Source organism: Nymphaea colorata, chromosome 12 (genome assembly GCF_008831285.2).
Source record: "Nymphaea colorata isolate Beijing-Zhang1983 chromosome 12, ASM883128v2, whole genome shotgun sequence".
Taxonomy (NCBI): Eukaryota; Viridiplantae; Streptophyta; class Magnoliopsida; order Nymphaeales; family Nymphaeaceae; genus Nymphaea; species Nymphaea colorata.
The window spans coordinates 11,199,116-11,220,494 of NC_045149.1; the positions used below are offsets into that span (position 1 = coordinate 11,199,116).

General features: G+C 36.7%; 1 protein-coding gene across 1 annotated transcript; it reads left to right on the forward strand.

Annotated features, from left to right (window-relative positions):
• The first annotated feature begins 390 nt into the window (after positions 1–390).
• LOC116265593 (serine/threonine-protein phosphatase PP1) lies at positions 391–15,866 on the forward strand. Its single transcript, XM_031646313.2, has 4 exons — positions 391–1,110; positions 8,321–8,880; positions 8,985–9,209; positions 15,370–15,866. Exons 1-4 carry the CDS (start codon positions 933–935, stop codon positions 15,391–15,393), a joined length of 987 nt encoding a protein of 328 aa, XP_031502173.1. The 5' UTR covers positions 391–932; the 3' UTR covers positions 15,394–15,866.
• Positions 15,867–21,379: the final 5,513 nt, after the last annotated feature.

Sequence of the window (21,379 nt, forward strand, 5' to 3'; positions counted from 1 at the left end):
AATAAAAGATCAAAATAAAAGAAAAAATTAAGATTAAAAATATAAAATTTTAAATTTTAAAATATAACCATACATACGTGTGCATGTCACTGTATCTGCACCCGATGAGGACACTTGGCCAATACCCGTGTGACTTAAGGGCATATTCAAAATATTATACTTCTAGTTACTTTCATATGGATAAGCTTACCATACCTTTTTTTTTTTATACATTACAATGACTCATGTTGCTAAGTTACTTGAAATCCTTGATCTCACGGGAAATGGACGACCAAGTAGCTTAACTCGTGACAAAGGAAAGAAAAAAAAAAAGAACCACCGTTCAGGCGAGAGAAAGAGGAACAAAAAGAGAGAGAGAGAGGAGGCATTTTATAAGAGCAGAGGGATGCAATGGTAAATGAGAAGGGGAAAAAGGAAGAGCAAGAGTAGAGGGCACTCGCAACTTTACATCTGCGATGGCGAGGAATGTTGCAAAAGTTGTATCTCACGGGTGAGACTTGATCGAGAAAAGGCAGCGCACACAGAGGAAGATAGAGTGCGAGATAGAGGCCAAAGACGAAAGCAAGTGCACCACTCTCTCAGGGAAAGAGAGAGAGTGAGAGAGGATAGGGGCCGGGGCCAGGACCATTCTCATTCCTTCCATCAGTGGGTTCATCTCATTCCGTCTGTATCGAGAGAGAGAGAGAGAGAGAGAGAGAGTTTGGTGTTATCACTGGGGATTCTGTCTTTTATCATTGTCTTGGATGCTCTGGTTCTTGGCATGCGAGAAGGGGGGACGGGCCCAAAGGAGAATGGGGCGCCCCGATTCTGTAGTGATTTGAGTGACTCTGTGTTGTAGTTCTGGTGTTGGTGAGGCTCGATTTTTGGGCGGAGTAAAGTGGTGCGCAAAGGCGATCGTTTTTCTGAAGTTGGGGGCAGATAGGCGCGAGCAAATGGACTCCGTGGTGCTCGACGACATCATCAATCGGCTCCTCGAGGTGCGTGGAACGCGGCCTGGGAAGCAGGTCCAGCTTTCGGAGAACGAGATCCGGCAGCTATGTGTCGTCTCCAGAGAAATTTTCATGCAGCAGCCCAATCTACTGGAGCTTGAAGCTCCCATCAAAATCTGCGGTGGGTATCTCCTCCCTTGTTTAGGCCCTCGAACCTCCTCCCAATTGGAAAAATAAAAGAAGTGATTTTTTTCATATTGGTGGTCATCCTATCTTTTTTGTTCCTTCTTGAAGTGCCCTGTTTTCATCTTAATGCGTTATATGCTTCGGGGTTGTTTTCTTTCTGTAATCTCGTTTTGTTTTCTTGACCAAATTCGTCGTGTTTCTGGTCATGATCCATGCGACATAGTTTCTTGGTTTTGTTTTTCCATCCAAAGTACAAATTTGGCTTTCCATTTCTGAAACCCGAATTTGGTTTGTATGAGAGTAGTCTATTATTTTGTTAGTTATTCGTCCTTGTTTAATGTGGTATTTGTTATTTGGTTCTAGGGTTTTGCATGTATTTGCATGTATTAATTGTATCCATATGTGAACAAAACTGGTTTTTCAGAATCAGAAATAGAAAGTTTAGGAGTTTGAAGTTTTCTATTTAATGCAGAGGTATGAAGCGTCATAAGTTATTTTTTTACTTTTCTGGTAAGGAAGTTATGGGCATCTCGGAGATTCATATATCAAAGATGATTGCCTCAAATGTCTGGTGCCAGCGTACAAAAGATGGCAGACGCAACTAAAGTTATAGAAACAAAGAACTAAAGATTTGTTCCCGTCTTCTAGAATGTGAATTATATCAGTTGGTCGTCCGGCTGCTGTCTTTCTTTTTAAAAAATATTGTACTTTGGAATTGGTCCCGCCAGAATTTTGTTCTCCACTTTTAATGAACGACTGCTGGTGCTTCTAAATGTTTTGAGATAAGCTTATATTGTCACTTGTCAGTCACGCTTTGGATTAGAAATTCAGGAAGCAATAAGAGATATTAAATTGGAAACACGCCTAGCTTGTAGTCTATTTGGGAACCTTTAGAATGTGGAAAAGCAGAACTGAATTTCTCGGGCCTATCTTGGGGCTCTGACTAAAGAAATGTCAAACAAGATACATAATTGATTAATTTGGTGGGGTTGCGTCTCCTAATTCATGCTTCATACTTATAGTCAGCAGGGGCTGCAAAGATTCATTTATGAAATAGTCATGAATATGCATGGTACTTCGATTTTGCATGACATTAAGGGGGTGTTTGAATTGCATAGATGACACTGTAGAGGGAAGATATATATCCGCCCCGTGCAGGACATTGAACTCCCAAGTCATCCTTTTCTTTGTTGTTGTACACTTTCATCCTACCTGTATACTTTTAAGCAATTTATACGTACTGGCAGTCTGGCAATGGTCATAATTTTTTTGCCTGCCCATTTTTTATCCATGCTGCATTCAAACAAGGTGAGGCATTACCATGGATATTTGTTGTGTGCCAATCACACACGGTGGACATTTTATTGTCCATGGATAAGCGTCCATGGTTTTCAGCCGTGGACAAATGTCCATAGCTTTTCATCCATGGAACCTTGTCTGTGCGTGTCAAACACCCCCTAAAGCAAGATTGTTCAAAAATGATATTGTAGGGAAAAGATACTGGTCCTTTGATCACTTGTAATTTAGGAAAAAATTCAAGCACCTTGTTTTAGCAGCTCATTCTACCTTTGGCAAGGAAGGTGCTAACCATCTGCCTCTTCTGAAAGAGTGGTTTGGATTCTGGAACTTGGCTATGAAATTTTGAACCTTTAACATGGTGGTTACAGAAAAAAATTTATGGCAAGTCATAGATTCTGCAGCATTATGAAATAACAAGTTTTTCTAAAATAATGTCAAAAGGTAAATACTGGTCATCATCCACCTTTTTAAGAATGTAACTTGGCACGTGGTACCTTGTGGACCATCAATCAAACTGTTCTGCAGTTCATAATGTGTCTGTATAATTACTATATATATATATATATATATATATATATATATATATATATATATATATATATATGTATGTATATATAATTTAATATATAATTTCAGTTACTTATTACATTATTATGTGTTTTCAGTTTCTAGATATGTATTTTTTTCTTTCTTATATAACTTGTAATTAGTTCAGCATAGTTGGCACCTGGATATCAATGACATCACTAAATTTTTCTATGCAAGTAGTGCATGTAACTTCATAATTTGTTCACATGAGGATTCCGAAGTCTGAACAGAGGCCTTCGGATGTGGCTTTATTATGAAATGTCAGCATTCTCTCATGAACACAAAATGGTGGAGTTCTTAATGTCATAAGTGGCAGGATAGGGGAGGGGGTCAAATTGCTTCGAAAAAGAGAAAAATAGGAAAGATGCCTTCCTTGATTTTTTTTCCCCTTTTATATTCTTTTGAGCTTTTAGATAGTGATATATTCCTGATTAAGAAAAACCTATATTACTGTCGGACGACTCAGACCTTGCCAATTGATATTTGTGATTATGGCATTATGCTTATCCTGGTCAGTTAAATGGAACTTGATGGAATGTCTATTGCTTTTCTCGTCCATTTTTTTTGTCCTTTTTTTTATATTGGTACTGCATAGTCACAAGTAACGCCTTGGAGTTTTAAATGGCGTGGTTTTTCTCGGGTATAATACGGTGAGCTTGAAAAAAAGTAGAAAAAATACGGTAAATTTTTTAAAATTTAAAAAAACTAAAAATAGGAGAAACATAAAATAAGTGAGAAACTAATAACACAAACATCAAAAGACAATTAGATTTGTTGAAATAGAAAACGAAAAAAAAAACTGTTCGGCATTAAAAAAACTGAAAAAGTGAAAAAATGCTTTAAAAACGTGTTTTTTTCGTTGTTAACGTTTTTTTAAGTTTTAAACGGCCATTTAATTTATCACGCTTTTTTTTTTAAAAAAACGCATTTTCTGTGGCTATATATATACTTCCAACTACTTGGTGTGGGCCAGAAACTTGGAAACACATGTCCAAGACAAGGGCCTTCTAGATATGTTCAGTGCACTATACCAAGAATGAAAATGGCGAAGTTAAAAATCTTGAAGGAGATGAAAGTGAGAGAAAATCTAGAAGATTTCAGTGAAAAGCATGATTAGTGGGGGATGTATATTTTAAAATTCTCTCATGGTTTTCTCTACCATTTAGATGTGTAACTATATCAACATGTTAAAGTTCAATAAGGCAAGTGAAGCCTTAGAGTATCTCAAGAAGAAGTACACCTTAAGAGCTATGTCCCATAAGTTTTAACTTCAAATAGATTGACAAGTTTTCAAGAATAAGAGGTGTATAAGGCTACAAGCGAATAGATTGCAGAGTTGTCGCAATTTGACATGAATTGACTCTTCTTGAGCCCAAGTGGAAAGGAAAGTTGTTGAGATGCGTGCAAAGCAACTAGGAGCGTAGTGGTTTTTTGATTTTATAAATTAGCTTATGTCTGAATTTATACAAACAAAGGCCAACCTTGGATCTTCTTTATCTCCTCCTTTCAGAGACATTCTTCCTAAACGTAATGGGAAGCAGGTGCTCGGATGCATCAAACACAACTGGAAGAGAAGCAGTTCCTTGGTTTTAAATTGTCTTAGGCCTGACTTTGAGCAACAAGGGCTAACCTTGTATCCCTTTCTTCTCCCCATGTCGAGGACATTCTCACTAAACTTAGTGGGAACCAGATGAGAATGAGGAAAGCAAATGCCAATGTGTTGGCCATGATTAAAAGTGCAAACTGAAACGAAGATACCTTTCTGTGTCCACATTGGGCAACAACTTGAAACCTTACAAGTCTCCTCACTTTAACAGGAAGCAAAATGAACACAAAGGGAAATGTAACAACGTTAGTCACTCTTACAACGAACTGGGTCATACTGTTTGTCCACCATGGCAGAAGAAGGTGCCATGTTAACTAGCTTGACCCAACAAGGTGGAGAAATCATCTTCATCTTCAACTGCTGGATCTGTTTCTGTTTCTGTTTTTTATATTTTTAAGCCTTAAATCTCCAACATTTTTCAGTTATTTCTCTTGAAAAACCACATCTTAAAAGTTTTCGAGAAGAATCTTGTTGACAAAAAGATATTGCTGAATATACTCCAAGGTCCGAGCTATGGAAATTATGGCATTGCTGTAGGATTTTTTTTTTATCATTTTATTATCTTCTTGAAGAACCACATTGGCTGGAAATTTTGGTAGAATTCATGCTGTTCCTGTTGCTATGCTGCCTGTGTAGATTCTTTGTTGTTTCTTTTCTCAAGTTGCAATTGATTTTTGTTTCTTGTCTTGATACTGTTATTATTATTTATTTAGTTTTGATGTTTTACATAAGATATACGTAAAACTCTGTCCATGTTAACCAATTTGAAGGCTGTTAGGTACTTTATGGATCACCTTGAACTTGAGTGGGTATTAAAGTGAGTCTGTTTTTTGTTATATGACATTAAATTTAGATGGCTTTGCATGTGAACTGTTGGATTCTTTGTTCCTAATGATGCATTCTTCTTCTCTGTATTAATGTGGTTGTAACTGGAGCAATTAGAGTTGCTCAAGCATGTAGGTTATATGATTATGCTTTATTTATTTTATTATCCTATGAGATTTAAGTGTGGTTATACGTTTGGATGTAGGTGCAGATATAAAAGGCAGAGTAAGAGATTTCAAAAACACGAGTGGGGGGATATGTTTGGCTTTGGATATATATATAGGCTGGTCAACTATAGTTGCTTGCTTCTGTGTTTTAGATGGAAGGAGGGAATTGGACAGAGTTATGAAGGGTTTGGCAAGAGCTGGTCTAAGTAAATTTGAGGCCGTAAGGTATTAGAGACTAACTCTGCAATAAGGGAGAAAATGCAGGTATAGGCGGATAATGAAGTAGAGAAAGTTATGGTTTTCTGAGGTTTTCTGGTCTGAACTAAATGGGGTCAGTCATGCATGACATGGCTGACAATTTGGAGGTTTAAACTTTAAACGAGGAAGTGCATAAGAGAGGGAGAGAAACGAAGGGATCAGTTGTGGTCCTTTTGAATAAAATTATTGGATTGGGTTTGGGTCTGAGTCAAATATGATCCAAAATGTACCTGCCATACCAACAAGGGCTAAGTCACATGGGTATGGGTATGATATGGGTACAGGCACAGGGATTTTAGAAAATTTGGGTGCGGAGTACAGCTATGTAAATGTCTATATTATATATATAATAATCTACAAAAATTTTCAAAATTAAAGAAAAATGAGAGGAAAATATAGAATCTTGGTGGAAGGAAAATACAAAAGAAATGAAAAATCAAAATTAAAAAAGATTAAGTTTGAAAACATAATTTTATATGTTTTAAAATGCAGCCATACCCATGTACTCGTGTCGCCGTACCCACATACTGACACAAGTATGTGAGCAAATCACACGTACCCGTGTGACTTAGAACAAGGGTATTTGTACCCAAGTGGCATAATGGGATTTAGTATGGGACACAAATCCAATCATAATATTGACAAAGGCTTTAGATGATTGGGCATACTATAAAGATGGGGAGGATTGGCTGAAAGAAAGAAATAATAGTTCGTAAATGGGCTAGATAAGCATGGTTGACAATAGTTAGCCTATTGAAGGGGTGTAATGAATGATGAATTGGTTAACAATAGAAACAAATGTAAGTTTTATGTCGCACATGTGTGAGGTGCGGCTGCAGGGGGGAACAACCATGTCTAGGTTGCTTGTTCCAATATATAGTAACTTAGTAAGGAGTTAAAGATAATCATTTCATTAAAAAGGCAATAAATGCTTGTTATGTTGGCTTCCTTCATCTGAAAGAGGGTGGGTTACAAAAGTCTTATGCAAAAGGACATTGATAAAAGTAATAGAATGGTTGTTAAAATAGGCTTTAGGCATTTGAAGGGAACTATAATATTCTTCTATTGGAACATGCAGCAGTTATGAAATCCCTGCTATATTCTGGAGTTTTGAAAACCTTATATTGTTCAGGATGGGATGATTTTATTTGTTATCATGGTTATCTTGTGATTTTCAATCGGTATCCCGAATATCGTTGTCGGGAAAATATCAACAAGGTTTTTCTCAGGTATTTTTTGGCAAAGTTGCTTTTCTCAGAAAAATTTTGGGAAAAATCTCTGCAAATTTTTTATAAATAAAAAATCCTAAAAATAAAATAAATGAGAAACTAATGAAAAAGTGAAGAAATTTTTCTGATATGTCCATTTTACTTGTTTTTCTCGTAAATATCATGATCTGTGGCAATGTTCTCAACATCAGCATCTAGCTGATATCACCAAAGTATAAAATACTGAAGGAGAGGTATAGTAGCCCTCTTATGACATTAAGATGCCAAATGGCATGTATCAAAATCATCCTTAGTGTTGTGAAAAGCATTGTCATTTCTCAGTGAATTTAACAGCACACTATATCAGGAAGGTAACTAAACGATGATGAATCTCTGTCTTGCTCTCTCTCCCTATATATATGTGTGTATGTGTATATAACCCTGTGAGTTGACTCAGTTTGCCAAGGGACTGGGTCAAGAGTCAAATATTGACGTAATGCAAGTAACTCCTAGAGAACTTGGATCAGCTGAATCAGCATGAGGTTTGCCTGACCCAATGCCAATGCTTGTGTGTGTGTAGCATAAACATGTCTGTATTTTTTTTTTTTGTTTACAATATTTTTTAGCATGAACTTAGGTGGTCTGTTATTTTGTTCCTGACCTAAGTGATCTGAGATACACACATTCCTTATATAAATGTGTGTGTGTGTCCCCTAAAACCATTTATATACGGAACTGGTTAGTTCAGTTTTTTGTCGTTTAGTGGCCATAATGTTTCTTCAGGATATACAGAAAAGTGGATTAATCAATGTCACTTAAGCATCCTTGCCTGACCAAAACGGAGCTTGTCGTCTGATTTGACACATGATACTGATACACATACATTTATTGGACAGGAGTGTATTGATCATGTTCATTCTTGTCAATATCTTTGTTCCTTCTACACTGTCCTTTCTTTGTGTCTGTGTGCGCAAATATTTCAATTGCTGTATGGTTCTGCTTTGTAGAGCTCAGCTATATGTTTTTTTGCTTTCTTTTCCCATTTTTCACATCAGATAGCTAACTAGGAGAATAGTAGTCTTCATTCCTTGCAAGTGTCTTTTTATTCACAAGTAGCTTCCTTATAGCTTCTTTTTCATATCCTCCTAAGATTTTGAAACAGGGAGTGCAATTCTTGCTCAAATGTATCTTATTTTATTATGCATCTTCTGGTGTCTTTGTTTGCCTAACTTATGCAAAACGTACTCTATTCAGGTGATATCCATGGTCAATATTCTGACCTATTGAGACTTTTTGAGTATGGTGGATTGCCTCCCCAAGCAAATTACTTGTTTTTAGGGGATTATGTTGATCGAGGAAAGCAAAGCTTGGAGACAATATGTCTCCTCCTTGCATATAAGATCAAGTACCCAGAGAACTTCTTTCTTTTAAGGGGTAACCATGAATGTGCTTCTATTAACCGAATATATGGATTTTATGATGAGTGCAAAAGGAGGTTTAATGTGCGGTTGTGGAAAGTCTTCACAGACTGTTTTAACTGCCTGCCTGTGGCAGCTCTGATTGATGAAAAAATTCTTTGCATGCATGGTGGTCTTTCTCCTGATCTCAATAATCTAGACCAGATTAGAAATTTAAGTCGTCCCACTGATGTTCCAGACACTGGTTTGCTTTGTGATCTCTTATGGTCTGATCCAAGTAAAGATGTTCAGGGATGGGGAATGAATGACAGAGGGGTTTCCTATACCTTTGGTCCTGATAAGGTTTCAGAGTTTCTGCAGAAGCATGATCTAGATCTTATCTGCCGTGCTCACCAGGTTATGATCTATCATTACTTTTTTCTTTTCCTCTTGAGCTATCGTTCCTTTGTATTGATTTCTTTAAGTTACATCTGCGAGCTTATTGTTGATATCAACTGCAGGTTGTAGAGGATGGATATGAATTTTTTGCTGACAGACAGCTAGTAACAATATTCTCCGCACCCAATTATTGTGGTGAATTTGATAATGCTGGCGCTATGATGAGTGTGGATGACACTCTGATGTGCTCTTTTCAAATACTAAAACCTGCAGAGAAAAAACCAAAATTTGCTTACGGGAACTCAAACACTACTACTAAGCCTGGAACACCATCTGCTGGAATGAAGGTATTCTCAATATTGTTGTCTTCAGACTTGGAATCTGTCTGTTAGACTCATGGCATGCTGATTAATAAAGTGCATAAATTTGTGTTTTCTATCGGAGTATCCTTTCTTTCCAGTGTTAAATAGTTTTATATTTTAAGCAACTTTTAAGCTATGTCATGGTTCGGCTTTCCTTATGAACATAATCTAACTGCAATTTGGTTATTTGTCCTAAACCATGTCTAGGTTGGGACTTGTTCAGTTCTTACTAGTTAAAGTGTACTTTTAGGCCAAGTACTTTTACATGCTTTTTATTTGTCCTTCTTTTATTGAATTCTTCTGATAATGTTAAGGATTTTATTTTGGTTATTTGTGTGATTAGGATATCTCATACATAGGTCCTTAAAGAATTATAAGCGAACTGAGGAGACACTGTCTTAGTTAGTTCGAGTGTTTGTGCTGCTTAGTTGAAAACTTGAAAGAAGGGATGATGAACTATGAGAATGTGCTGTGCCCTGCACTTCGTTGAGGGCAGGTCATTGGCCATCGTGTTTACCTGAAACATCTAATATCCTGTGTCTGATTTGGAATACATAGATAATGTTGCATCCACATATTTGGAATAAATAAGTTGGTTTGTAAGAACAAGTTATTTTTTGATATTCAGAATGCATCATGTAGGAAAGATGTACTTTTTCATAATCATGTGGATCAGTGGACTTCTTATAGTTTGTGCTCTTGTACATTTATCACTTTTTATGGAAAGAGCCTGTGATCCAACCATTTGGTGCAACAATCTATTAGGTTCCATTGAGGGGCAGTCATATCACATCGTATCTGGGTATATATTCTAGGCTTTGACAGTATTGGACATTTTGGGAGCATGAATTTGGTTTTCATTGGAAATTTATCTCTTCAAAGCATCATATTAGAATGCTGGCCGGATCATAAAGTATGAAGAACAAACAAACAGTTTTTCATGATATGTATAGCAGCTTGTCAATCCAAACATGCAAGGTACAATGCAAAACAGGCATCTTGCTTGAAATTTCACCAAGCTTTAACATGTCATGCTCCTGAATGGATAATGTGCTTAGAAATCCCTAATTCTTGGACATGTGTGCATCTTTTACAAGCAAATGCAGTAGTAAGTTGATGGAAGTGACCATATCGTCATATCTGAAATTGAGCAATTTTTGAATCTTCAACCTAGTCAAGAGGCTTGAGTTGCTTCTGAAGATGCCTCCACTACTTTGCTGATGAAACATAGATCTTCTGTTTGTCAACGAAATTCAATATGAAGAAACCCAAGAAGATACTTGAGGAGTTCCTTTTATGGAGTCATGGTAGCTGGCAGCAGATGCTAACAGGTTGATGATCCCCAAAATTGTGCAGTACTCATAGGCATCATAATCAGTGATAGCAAGAGGAAAGGCAAGAAAATAGCAGGCCAAGACCCGGGGTTTATGCTGTAGCCTGTCACTCACCTTTATTAGGAATTTAGGATAGCATGGCAGGAGGAGAAAAAAGAGATTTCCTGTACTGTTCCAACTATTGACTGTTATGTTCATTGTTTGAATGGTAATAGCAATTGCCACAAATCTTGTAATTAGTGTGGAATAAAACATTGTTGATTCAATCTTTTCGGATCAATAATTTGATGCATCCTTCGTACACTGCGTGAAAACCTTTTTCCCTCTGTAGCTGCGTCATTGTCTTTGAACTGCATCAGAGTACCATTTGACATTCCAGTTTTCATTATATTCCTCAGTAGCATGTTGGTTTCTGTTGTGCACATGGCTTTGTATGATGAAAATAATTGCCTTAAACAGTTAAGCCATAAAAATTATAGATATTGGTCTGACATAATGAATTGTCTCTGAAATTCGTCAGCTGGTCCAATGAGCTTGATTGAAATCTGGATAACTTTGGGAGATATCCTGTAAGCATGAGCTGTTCAGATATAATGGGGGCTTCAGAATTTTATGTGAAAGTGTTTTCTCATCTTGTATTCTAGTCTCTAGGCTTGACTTCAGAGTTTAGATGCATGAACCAAGAAAAAAACAAAAAATCCTTGATTGTCTCTAGGCTTGACTTCAGAGTTTAGATGCATGAACCAAGAAAAAAACAAAAAATCCTTGATTGTGCTGTAATCTGTCACACGGATACGGGTACGGGTATCCTATGGGTACGGGTATGGGTACGCGGATACGGCAATTTTCAAAATTTTAGGATACGCGGATACGGTGAATTTTATATTCTAAAAAAATAAAAAGGATAATAAAATAAAAAAAACATTAAATTAATAATTCACTCATACAATCTCATAAGTCATAAGAAAGAAAGTCTCAGATTCTCAAACAAAACATTGTTCATGACTAATCTTATAAGTCATAAGAAAGAAAGTCTCAAACAAAACAAAGAATGTCGGGTTAGTAAAGTGGTTTGGATCGGGTCTGACCCAAACCCGATCCAAAACGTATCCTGCCGTGTCCAAGTGTCGGTATCCAGGTGTCAGAGTGTCGACACCGGTACGTGGCCCATTTTGCCGTGTCCGTGTGACATAGCTTTAAACTTAAACTAAATTATTTTTCATCATTTTTATCATCATTAAAACGCTTTTTTATCACTTTTATATAGTTTTATTTATGTTTTCTTATTACTTTCTATTTTTTTCAGTTATACCTAATTTTTTATTTTTAAAGTTTTCTAAGTTTTTTCCAAGGTTTTCCCGAGAAAAACAATTTTGCGAAAAGTACCAGAGAAAAATCTTGTTTTAAAAACCCAAGAACGATATTTGTGACAATGTGGTCTTGCATTCTAAAGGAGCTTGAAGTGATCTTTGAGATGGAGTGATATGCACACAGAAATTTGTTCGTTAAGACAACTTGCCCTCCACTTTCTTGGGATGCAATGGGTACACAACATGTCGGGTTGTCTGCACTGTGGTGATGCATTTGAGAGGATATGCTTAAATAACATAAAGATCGTCTATTTGAAGACTCTTTTCAAAAATATCATGATGTTATTGTGCTATATTGGCCATATTATTTTCTTTGTAGGGATTTTAGAAATCTTGTGATATTTTTCCAGATATTATTTGTGGACTTTAAAATGTTCTGTAACATCTGGATAATTCAAAATTTTGAAGATATTGGTGATTATATATTCCACTAAGTACTGCTCATTATATGCATGTGGACTTCATTTTTTTTTTTTCCTTTTAGATTTTATTTTTTGACTTTTATGGGTCAACCATCTCCTTCATCACATAATTGTGTGTGTAGTACATTTAGTATCTGAAACAGAAATTTCAGTTGCTAAATTATTTCTCTAAGTAATTAGCCATCTCTCCTTGTATAAGATTCATTTTTTTATCCTTTCGATTGCTTTAATGAGCTTCACCCTCAATATAATTTTCTGTGATCCGTAAGCAAGGCTTTCCTGGAGAGTTAGTTCACTGGTATCTTTTTCTTGAGGAAGTCTCATAATGCTAACAAGCGTTGAGAGAAAATCCTGCATAAGTGGCAAGACACAATGGAATGAGTAATGAAAAAAACACAAACTAGTAGGTCATAGAGCCTTTTTTCTAAATGAAAGGAAATAGTTAGAAATGTTTTTTCTAAAAAGAAAATGAAGAGAAAGAAAGTATATAGAGTTAAAATGTATAACTTGTTTTAAAGTCTTGAGAGATATTGTGTTCCCTCTTTATGAAAGGTTGCTCGGAAGTGATGATAATATGATATGATGTTTTTGTAATACTAATATATTGCTGACTAAGCTTTGGTGTCAAAAAGAATGCTTTAGTTACTTTTTCACTCCTTAAGTTCATTTTATGACATAAGGATATGATTAGCCAGCTAAGTAGAAGTCATCATTGTTACTAAATAGAAAATTTGTGTAATTGCCTCATGCACACTCGTTGGGCAAAGGTTGTAACATCTCAAGCATGGTGTCGGCTTGGGAATAATCTTTTATGTTAGAATTTGGACTATATTGATTATCATATGTCCCTAGGGTTGGTTTGGAAACAATCTGATATAATATACATATATATATAGACACACACTCCCTCTCAACATTTACAACCTAGTGTTTTGGTTTGTAGTCTTTTTGGGTTCAAATTGTGGTTGGGTGTGAATGGATTATAATTTATCGTATTGGATGCCCAAGCCAATTTTGGATCTGGTTGTTGCCATTGGTCTCATACTATGTTCAGTTCGGACCTTGGGTTTTGAGGATGCATATTTTTTGAGGAGGTTGGATTGGAACGTAAGTGTGGGAGTGAATAAGCGTACATTTGAGAGCTCGAGGTGTATTGATGGTTATATATTGTTTGGACAACTACTAAATGTCCTGGTTTATTAACCCCTTTTAGGTGCACATTGAAACTGACAGTTTGGGAACTACCATATTGAACACTTGGATTAATTTTGGATTGGGATGTTATTGTGCGAAGAGCAAAAACAGTGATGATAGACAAAACAGAGAGGAAAGAACAGGGGACACAAGAAACAGAGTTATCGCAAATTAGGGCCACAAGAAACAAATTAGGGCTACAACCCATCTGATTGCTATTTATATTGAGCATGATACAAAGAATCGCTAAACACCAATAACAAATTCTGTTACATGAACCTTCTGCGCATTTCCTCACTCAGCATGCTTAATTTTAAAGGTTAACAGTTATTTCAACCTTTAACTTGGCATATTGCTTCATGTTAAGCACAGCAGTTATGGTGTACATCGGAAATGTGGGCACCATGCATTTTAACTTTGTTAATCACTTAAAAATTTTTTGTTAGTTGATCTTTGTCAAAAGGCCTTCTTTGGCTTCAGAAGGTTTGATGACCTAACTCGACTGTTGGTGTAGCAGATCCAATTCACCTTTTAGTCAGCCTCGGTCCTCACGTCGTGAGGGCTACAAACCTCTCCTCTGGAAGAACACACTTTCTCATGTGTCGGTCACCAAGTTTGTACTTGGAACATGGTTCTAGCACCAATTCTAATGCACTGATTCTAATGCACTGACCTGAAACTCAAGTGTCTGGTCTGGTGGATCCTAACCCACCTCTTAGCCGATTCTTGTCCACTACACCAAAAGGCTACAAACCAAGGAACTATTATGCATAGTCACAAATAACGTCTCGCAGTTTTAAACGGCAAGGTTTTTCTTGGGTATAATACGGCAAACTTGAAAAAACGGAAAAAAGAGAAAAATACGGGAAAAACATGGTAAATTTTTAAAAATTTTAAAAAACTAAAAATGGGAGAACAATAAAATAAGTGAGAAACTAATGACACAAACATCAAAAGATAAGTAGATTTGCAACAAATAAAAAATAGAAAATAAAAAAAAAACTGTTTGACGTTGAAAAAAGTGAAAAAACGCATTTTTTCGTTTTTAATGTTTTTTAAAAGTTTTAAATGGCCAGTTATCGTGTTTTTTTCGAAAAAAACGAGTTTTAGTTTGAAGTGTGATCCTTCTTCAGTAATTAAATGTTACATTTTTTATGTTCTGTTCTGAGCTAAGATTGTTTCTATTGCTACATAATCATCATAGCTGAAACATATAGAGTAGTTCTGGCATAACATTGTTTTATGAAATGTACTATCAAGATCAAAGATTCATGTTTGGTATGCACATCCTTCACACATTCTTCTGTATTTTTTGAAGTGATTATTTTCCTCCCTTTCTGCCTTTCTTTCTTACATTATGTATGATTTGTTCTGATAGGCCTAAGCACGTTTCTGTTGCTAAATAATCTAAGCTGAACGATTTATGGAGATGTTCTGGTGCAGAATTGTTTTATCAAATGTACTATTTAGTCTAAGATAGACTAATGTTGCCTTTGCACAGCCTTGTAATTTACAAAGTGATTAGTTTCCTTCCTTTCTGTCTTTCTTTCTTCTGAAAATTGAAATTTCATTTTTATGCGATCTGCAGTCTTTCATTTTGAATTATTCGTTTTATAGATCTGAGCATGTTTCTTCTCTTAAATAATAAAAAAATATAAAAAGGTGCTGTTAAAGTTAGTTTACCAAATGTACTTTGACTATCATGATCTTAAGGTAGACTGATGCTTTCCGTGCACATTCCTTCTGTAAAATTCCAAGTGATTATTTTCCTTCCTTTCTGCTCTTTGTTTTTCTGGACATTGAAGTTCTTTGGTGTGATCTGCAGTCTTTCTTGGGAGCGAAAGTATGAGTGTGAGATTTCGGTGACCTTGTGCACATCAAATGGGCCTCGATCCTGGGCGTTCTCTCAATTCGACTAAATGACAAGACTTGATTTCTGCAGAAGCAGATGCCTTTTGATTTGTTATAAAATATTCAGAAGATATTGCGGTGGAATGTTGGCAATGCATATAGGAGCACTCTGATTTCCATGTACATTAGCTGTTGAATATTGCTGTGTGCTTTGTAGACAGTTTTCTTTTTTTGGTGTTAGACTTGCGATTTTAGCCACGAGGTGTATGTAGGATTTCCACACCAACGATATCATGGTTGATAAAGTTGTGCATCACTCTGACGAGTCTGACCCCATGGATGGTTACTAGGCAATGTGGTAACAGAAAAGATTTTAAAGCTGGATCTGGCCAGCGTCCACATTTACTGCTTTCATGTTACAGGATCACAAAAATGGTTTCAATTTCATATGCGCACTGCAACTTTTGCTTATGATCCACTGCTGCAATCTGTCTCCGTCATTGATCCTTTGATTCAGGAGTTGAATTTAGTATAGTTCCCATACTACTGGCTGGCTTTTTTTGGTTGTCAAATATAAATTTCTCTTGGCTTCTAGGTTAAGACGGCATCCCAATTGGTTCTGAAATTTGGTACAGTTTACGGCCAAAAATGGTTGTGGTTCTGCATGTCTTTGCAAGATTATGACCTCTGTGTTCTTCAAGAGAAGAGACTGACTAATGAAATGGAACATTGTAGATGTCGTCAGCACTCATTTTGTTTTTGATAGAGAGCACAAATGAAGAAGTTAAGCAGCACACTCTGAAAATGGCTGCAGTTCTAGAGGGGTAAGTGGTATGGGATGGCTTCCACTTCGTTGATTTTGATCCGCACGTTGATTTTGCTCCAATGTCTGCCTCACAAAATGATCGACTTTATGGTTTCTCTATTTGGTGTCGAGTGCATTCAGGGTGGGTAAAAGTGCACCATCACTTGCATCACCAAACTTTATGGGGGTCTTCTAGAAAAGCATTTTCACATGAAAGGGACAGTCGAGAACTGTAATCACTCTCAATATGGCTGTAGTTCTGTAGGGTTAAACCGTCATTCTCATCTCACCAAAATTGGTCGTAAGTTTTGGACTTAGATGGTTTATGTGTTATCCCCTATAAAATGGATACTGACAGCTATCAGTCCTTGTTCCATCTGTCGTGCCAACCTTCTCGGGGATTATATTCAGCATATGAACTGCATTGTTGCATAATTCTGTATTTCTTAATCTTCAACTCAAAGTTTTGACTTTTCTTTTACATGTCCATATCAATTTTCTTTACAAACATTCTCGACTGTATGCGAAACCGAGCAAAAAGCACTTTTGCTTTAGGCCACCAAATAAAATTTGTAAAGAAAGCAATCGAAGCATTGGATTCTCAAATGGGGTCTTGATGATGATGGTGATGATGGCAAGAAGGTTCTTGGTGCTACACAATAACTAGCATTATCACCTGGTTGATGCTCAAGGAATATAAGCAAAATAAGGTTATCACGTCTCAGTTTTCTAAGGTCTGTGCTCATCCTCGTGGTCTGTCTACCTCTCGATCTCTGCGTCTTTGCGGCTAAAATGGTCAATGAAAACGAAGAGCAAACCAATGAAGAAACGAGACGTTTGTCTCTGTACCTGCAGGAAAAACCTAGAAACTCTAGGAAATGCCTTCGATTCTCCTGGAAATAAAGAGCGGCTAGCATCCCCTGTGTTCGATGCGTCTCCACTACTGACTTTGCTTTCAAAAATTGCTAACCAAGGCACATTGAATGGCTCTGCTTATTTCGTTTTTCTTACAACTCAAGCAAGGACCTTTCCAAAGCATAAAGCGGCCAAATTAAGTAATGGGGACGCCTTTTTTTCGTCGCGTATGAAGGATTGGGGTGTTTCAAATCCATGAAAGTGATGGGGGAATCTGTCCATGTTCAATCCCAAAGTCGTAACTCAGGTAGCTGGCAAAATGGGGTTGAAGCTAGGAAACTGAACATGGGAACTGTTCATTGGCGTCTTTCAGTGGCTGAGCCAGAAAAATTGGATGGATGGAAGGGCACTCGTTTAAAAATATTCATATCTAGTGGGGCACTTTTATATATATATATATATATATATATAAGAATAAATGTCTATTTAAAAATAAAGAAATTTTAAGAGACTGGTGTGGGCAATTGCCCACATCAGTCAAGAAACTGAAGAAGAGAAAGAAGAAAAAAAAAAAGACAGGAGTTTACGTGGTTTGGAGTTAATGTTTTCCTGTGGCCGCACGGAGTTTTTCACTATCACAGAAGCATCAAAGCAACACAAGAAGCTGCCAAGATCTCAAACATGGGGGTTACCCCAAACACAAAATACAATAAGCTTATTAAGTACTGTTCAAGCTCTACACTCCAACAGTCTTCACACACCTGTCTAGTAGGTTAAGTGGGCTAAAATTCAGTATTCTAATGTGCACAAGGCCAAGGTAGTGAAGAGGGATTAACTTACTAGGCAATAATACTGTATAAAGGCGTTGGGTTGGTTGCTAGCTATAATCTAACATGGTCAAAAAGAGAAAAAAACTGACATGTAGAAGAAAAAGGAAAACCTCTGATGGGTTGTTTGATATATATATACATATATTATGTGTGTGTGGGTGAAAAGGAACACAAGATCCCTGGACTCAAACCTTAAGGAGGCTAAAACTTGAGCAAATGAAAGGTATTCAAACACCCCCGGACCCGAAGGATTCCCTTTAGTCAAATTGTTAAGACATCTGAGCTAAGAGAAATACCTAAGACCTCATAAAAGTATGGGAATGAGCTTGTATTGAGTTTGAGAAAAAGATGGGGGTGTAGAAGCTTTTTGTAAGCTGAGCAAGCAACCTGTTAGTAAATAATTAGTTCGCATACCAATACAACATATCGATTGATATAGTGTTTTAGTAGGGATGTCAACAGATCCGATTCGAATCAGATATACTCTTAACCGTATCTTATTTACATATTCATATTTGAATTTGGATTCAAATATGAATGAAGAAAAGTGATCAGAATCCAAAATCCAATATCTAATTTCACAATCCATATCCAATCCGAATCTGAATTTACGTTCACATCTCAATCTGAATCCAAATTTTGAGCCGAATCTGATCTGATTTCAAAATATGGGTTGAATATTTGTTTAAATCCAAATCCAATTTGTATCTGAATCCGATCAGACATTTATGTATATTCGAATCCAATCGGATATTTAAAAATTATTTTTTTTCAAAACAGAGACATCCGAACAAAATCAAGTATATTGACATCCCTATATTTTAGTCAATATGCATCATTACATTTTGTCCCATATTAACATACTCCTATTGGATTTTTAAAATTTTAAAATAAATTTAGAATGTTTTAAATCGATTTGGAAACAAAAAAATAAAAAATATAAACAAGTATCGACCCTGTATTACATTGACAAGGGCAAAACATATCATCCGATACGCTACAATATGGAGCAACATTATCAACACTGAAAGTGGTTTCATCTTCCAACCCTTGTTGTAAGTGCCTGAGCAAAGGCTGACCACATCCACTCAGATGCACTAAATGATCACTCCCTTATCAAAGAAGACATTAGTGATGAAAGGAAGGCTTGTTTGTTCTCTGGGGACATGAGTGATGCATGTGTAAAGGACGGGAAGTGGACACATCCCTCCTCAAAGTGGCCGATATCTCGTCATAGTGCTCACAAAATGTGCGTACAAGTGGTGGGTCTGGTTTGTGTGTATATTGTCAGTGGCCACTTGAAAGAAGGAGACGCGTCATGCATCGACCAGACCTTTTTGCCAAATCCATTTGCAGAAGAAAGGTCAAGTTGGAAGCTTTCAGTTTCCTACCAAACACAGTCAACCAGATGTTTTCATTTGCCAAATCCTTCTTTTTTTCCGGTGAGTGGGAGGCTAATCGCACTGTCCGAATGAAAGCTGAAGCCTTCTCCTTTTTCCCACCCTCCAGAGTCAAGACTACTTTCGGTGCCTTAGGATGACACGCGTCCACATTTGCCAAACCCCTCTTGATAACAAATTTCAAAGGTTTTAGATTCTTTTTCTGATGTTGGCATGCATGAGGTTATTTCTTTGAGTTGGGTAGCATGGAGCAATTCAAGTGGTGGAGACTCCTCTAAGAGGCCGAAGGCCTCCTCTGCATTCATGGGGTTCAGTGTTACTCTAGAGCCTGGTTGGAGAGCGGAATACCTGTCAACTATAGTGTTAACTATCCACCATTTGTAGTCTAGAGGAGTACCGTCCACAGAAATCAAACTGATGACTAGATTTTAAACAGCCTGTCAGCCCGATGGATCAGTTCAAGCGGAATATAAGTTGGGCAATTATAAGGACATGAATCGTTTGGATTCAGATAAGATCCGCATTTATCATATTCGACTAAATAGGATTCTCCATGAGTAGGTTCAGGCATAGAGTTGAATTTTTGAAATTGAAACAGGGCCCAACAAGGGTAAGAGCACAACTTTTAAAGCTAATTGTGTTGCACACTTATTGAGTTCCTGGTTTTGAATTTGGATTTAGCCACTTAGACTAATTTTCACCTGTCTGTCAGTTCAACCAGCTACGGTATGCCTCTCAGAGTGAATCAATTCAAGTGGAATATGATTTCAGCAATTATAAGGACATGAATAGTTTGGATTCAGATCAGATCCGAATTTACCATATTCAACCTAATGGGATTCTCCTTAACCAAATTCAGGCCTAGAGTTGAGGCTTTGAAAGTGAAACAAGACCCAACAAGGGTAAGATCATAAATTTAAAGCTATTTGGGTTGCATCCTTATTGAGTTCCCGGCTTTGAATGTGGGTCTAGCTTCTTATACTATGCACATTCCGACTGTGGGTCCGATTAGGATTTGAGGTCCACTTTTTTTTTTTTTTTTCAATCGGATCTTACCAACCCATGGACATCCCCAACCATTTTGATCATCAAAATATTGTTTGAATGTACATCAGATCCAACACGCATTTATCAGATTGGCCTTGGTTCAGAATTAGGAATGGATGCAGATAAACATTTAAGAACAGTTTAGGTTCAATCCACATCGAGACCTATTCACAATGCGACGTTTATAGATAGAGTGCATGCTCTTTAACAAATTTAACAGATTGGAACTGGTAAATATTGCAATATTGTGGGGTTGGATTTGTTCAAGTACATACGTATATATGAATCTAATTCTACATTTAGATTTCGTTTTAGATCAGTTACAATCTGTCTGACTATGGATTCAGCAACAAAAGTTGGATTCAAGTGATATTAAAAATTTTTGAATTTTGACTTGGAAACATACATATTTGGCTGAGGGGCAGTCACTATATATTTAAGAGGCATTTTATATATAAATATGTAAAAATTAGGGTTGTGCAATTTGTAAAGAAGAGATTTTCATTGGACCGTGTGGGCAATTGCCTACACATACCCACTTGTGGCTCTGCTCCTCAGTCTTATCAAGTTCTAATCTCGAATTTGCGAAGCCGAACGTGACTAACAATCTATATACAAATGCACAGATGTCAAATTAATTGAAGATGATTCAGATTCATTTTAGTGGATCCAATTTGGCTTTGGATGTGGAACTCACTATGAGGAATCACACCCATCATATTATGTGGATGGCCTGGGTTAATCTGAGGTGATCAAGTCTATATATTTGCACCACCAATTTCTGGGTCCCTTTCTTCTTAATCAGCTGATAATATAGAAGTAAGGGCAGTCTTGATCAAATTTAGTTTCCTTTCTGACAATTTTTTAAAAGACATGTCCATTATACAAATCCACGATGTTGTTCCTGCAAGTATTATCAAAATCAGTGTGAATCGGTTTGAAGCTGCCGATTTGAAACGAATCGGCACTATTTCTATTCAATTCAAGGTGCGATTCCAGACTTGTAGAAATCAGTGGATTTTCATAATAATAGCTGATATCAGGCGA

Coding starts and splice junctions, on each gene's coding strand:
- LOC116265593 (XM_031646313.2), top strand. CDS start 933: ATGGACTCCGTGGTGCTCGACGACATCATCAATCGGCTCCTCGAGGTG. Junction 1,111..8,320: donor AGCTCCCATCAAAATCTGCG/GTGGGTATCTCC, acceptor TACTCTATTCAG/GTGATATCCATGGTCAATAT. Junction 8,881..8,984: donor TTATCTGCCGTGCTCACCAG/GTTATGATCTAT, acceptor TATCAACTGCAG/GTTGTAGAGGATGGATATGA.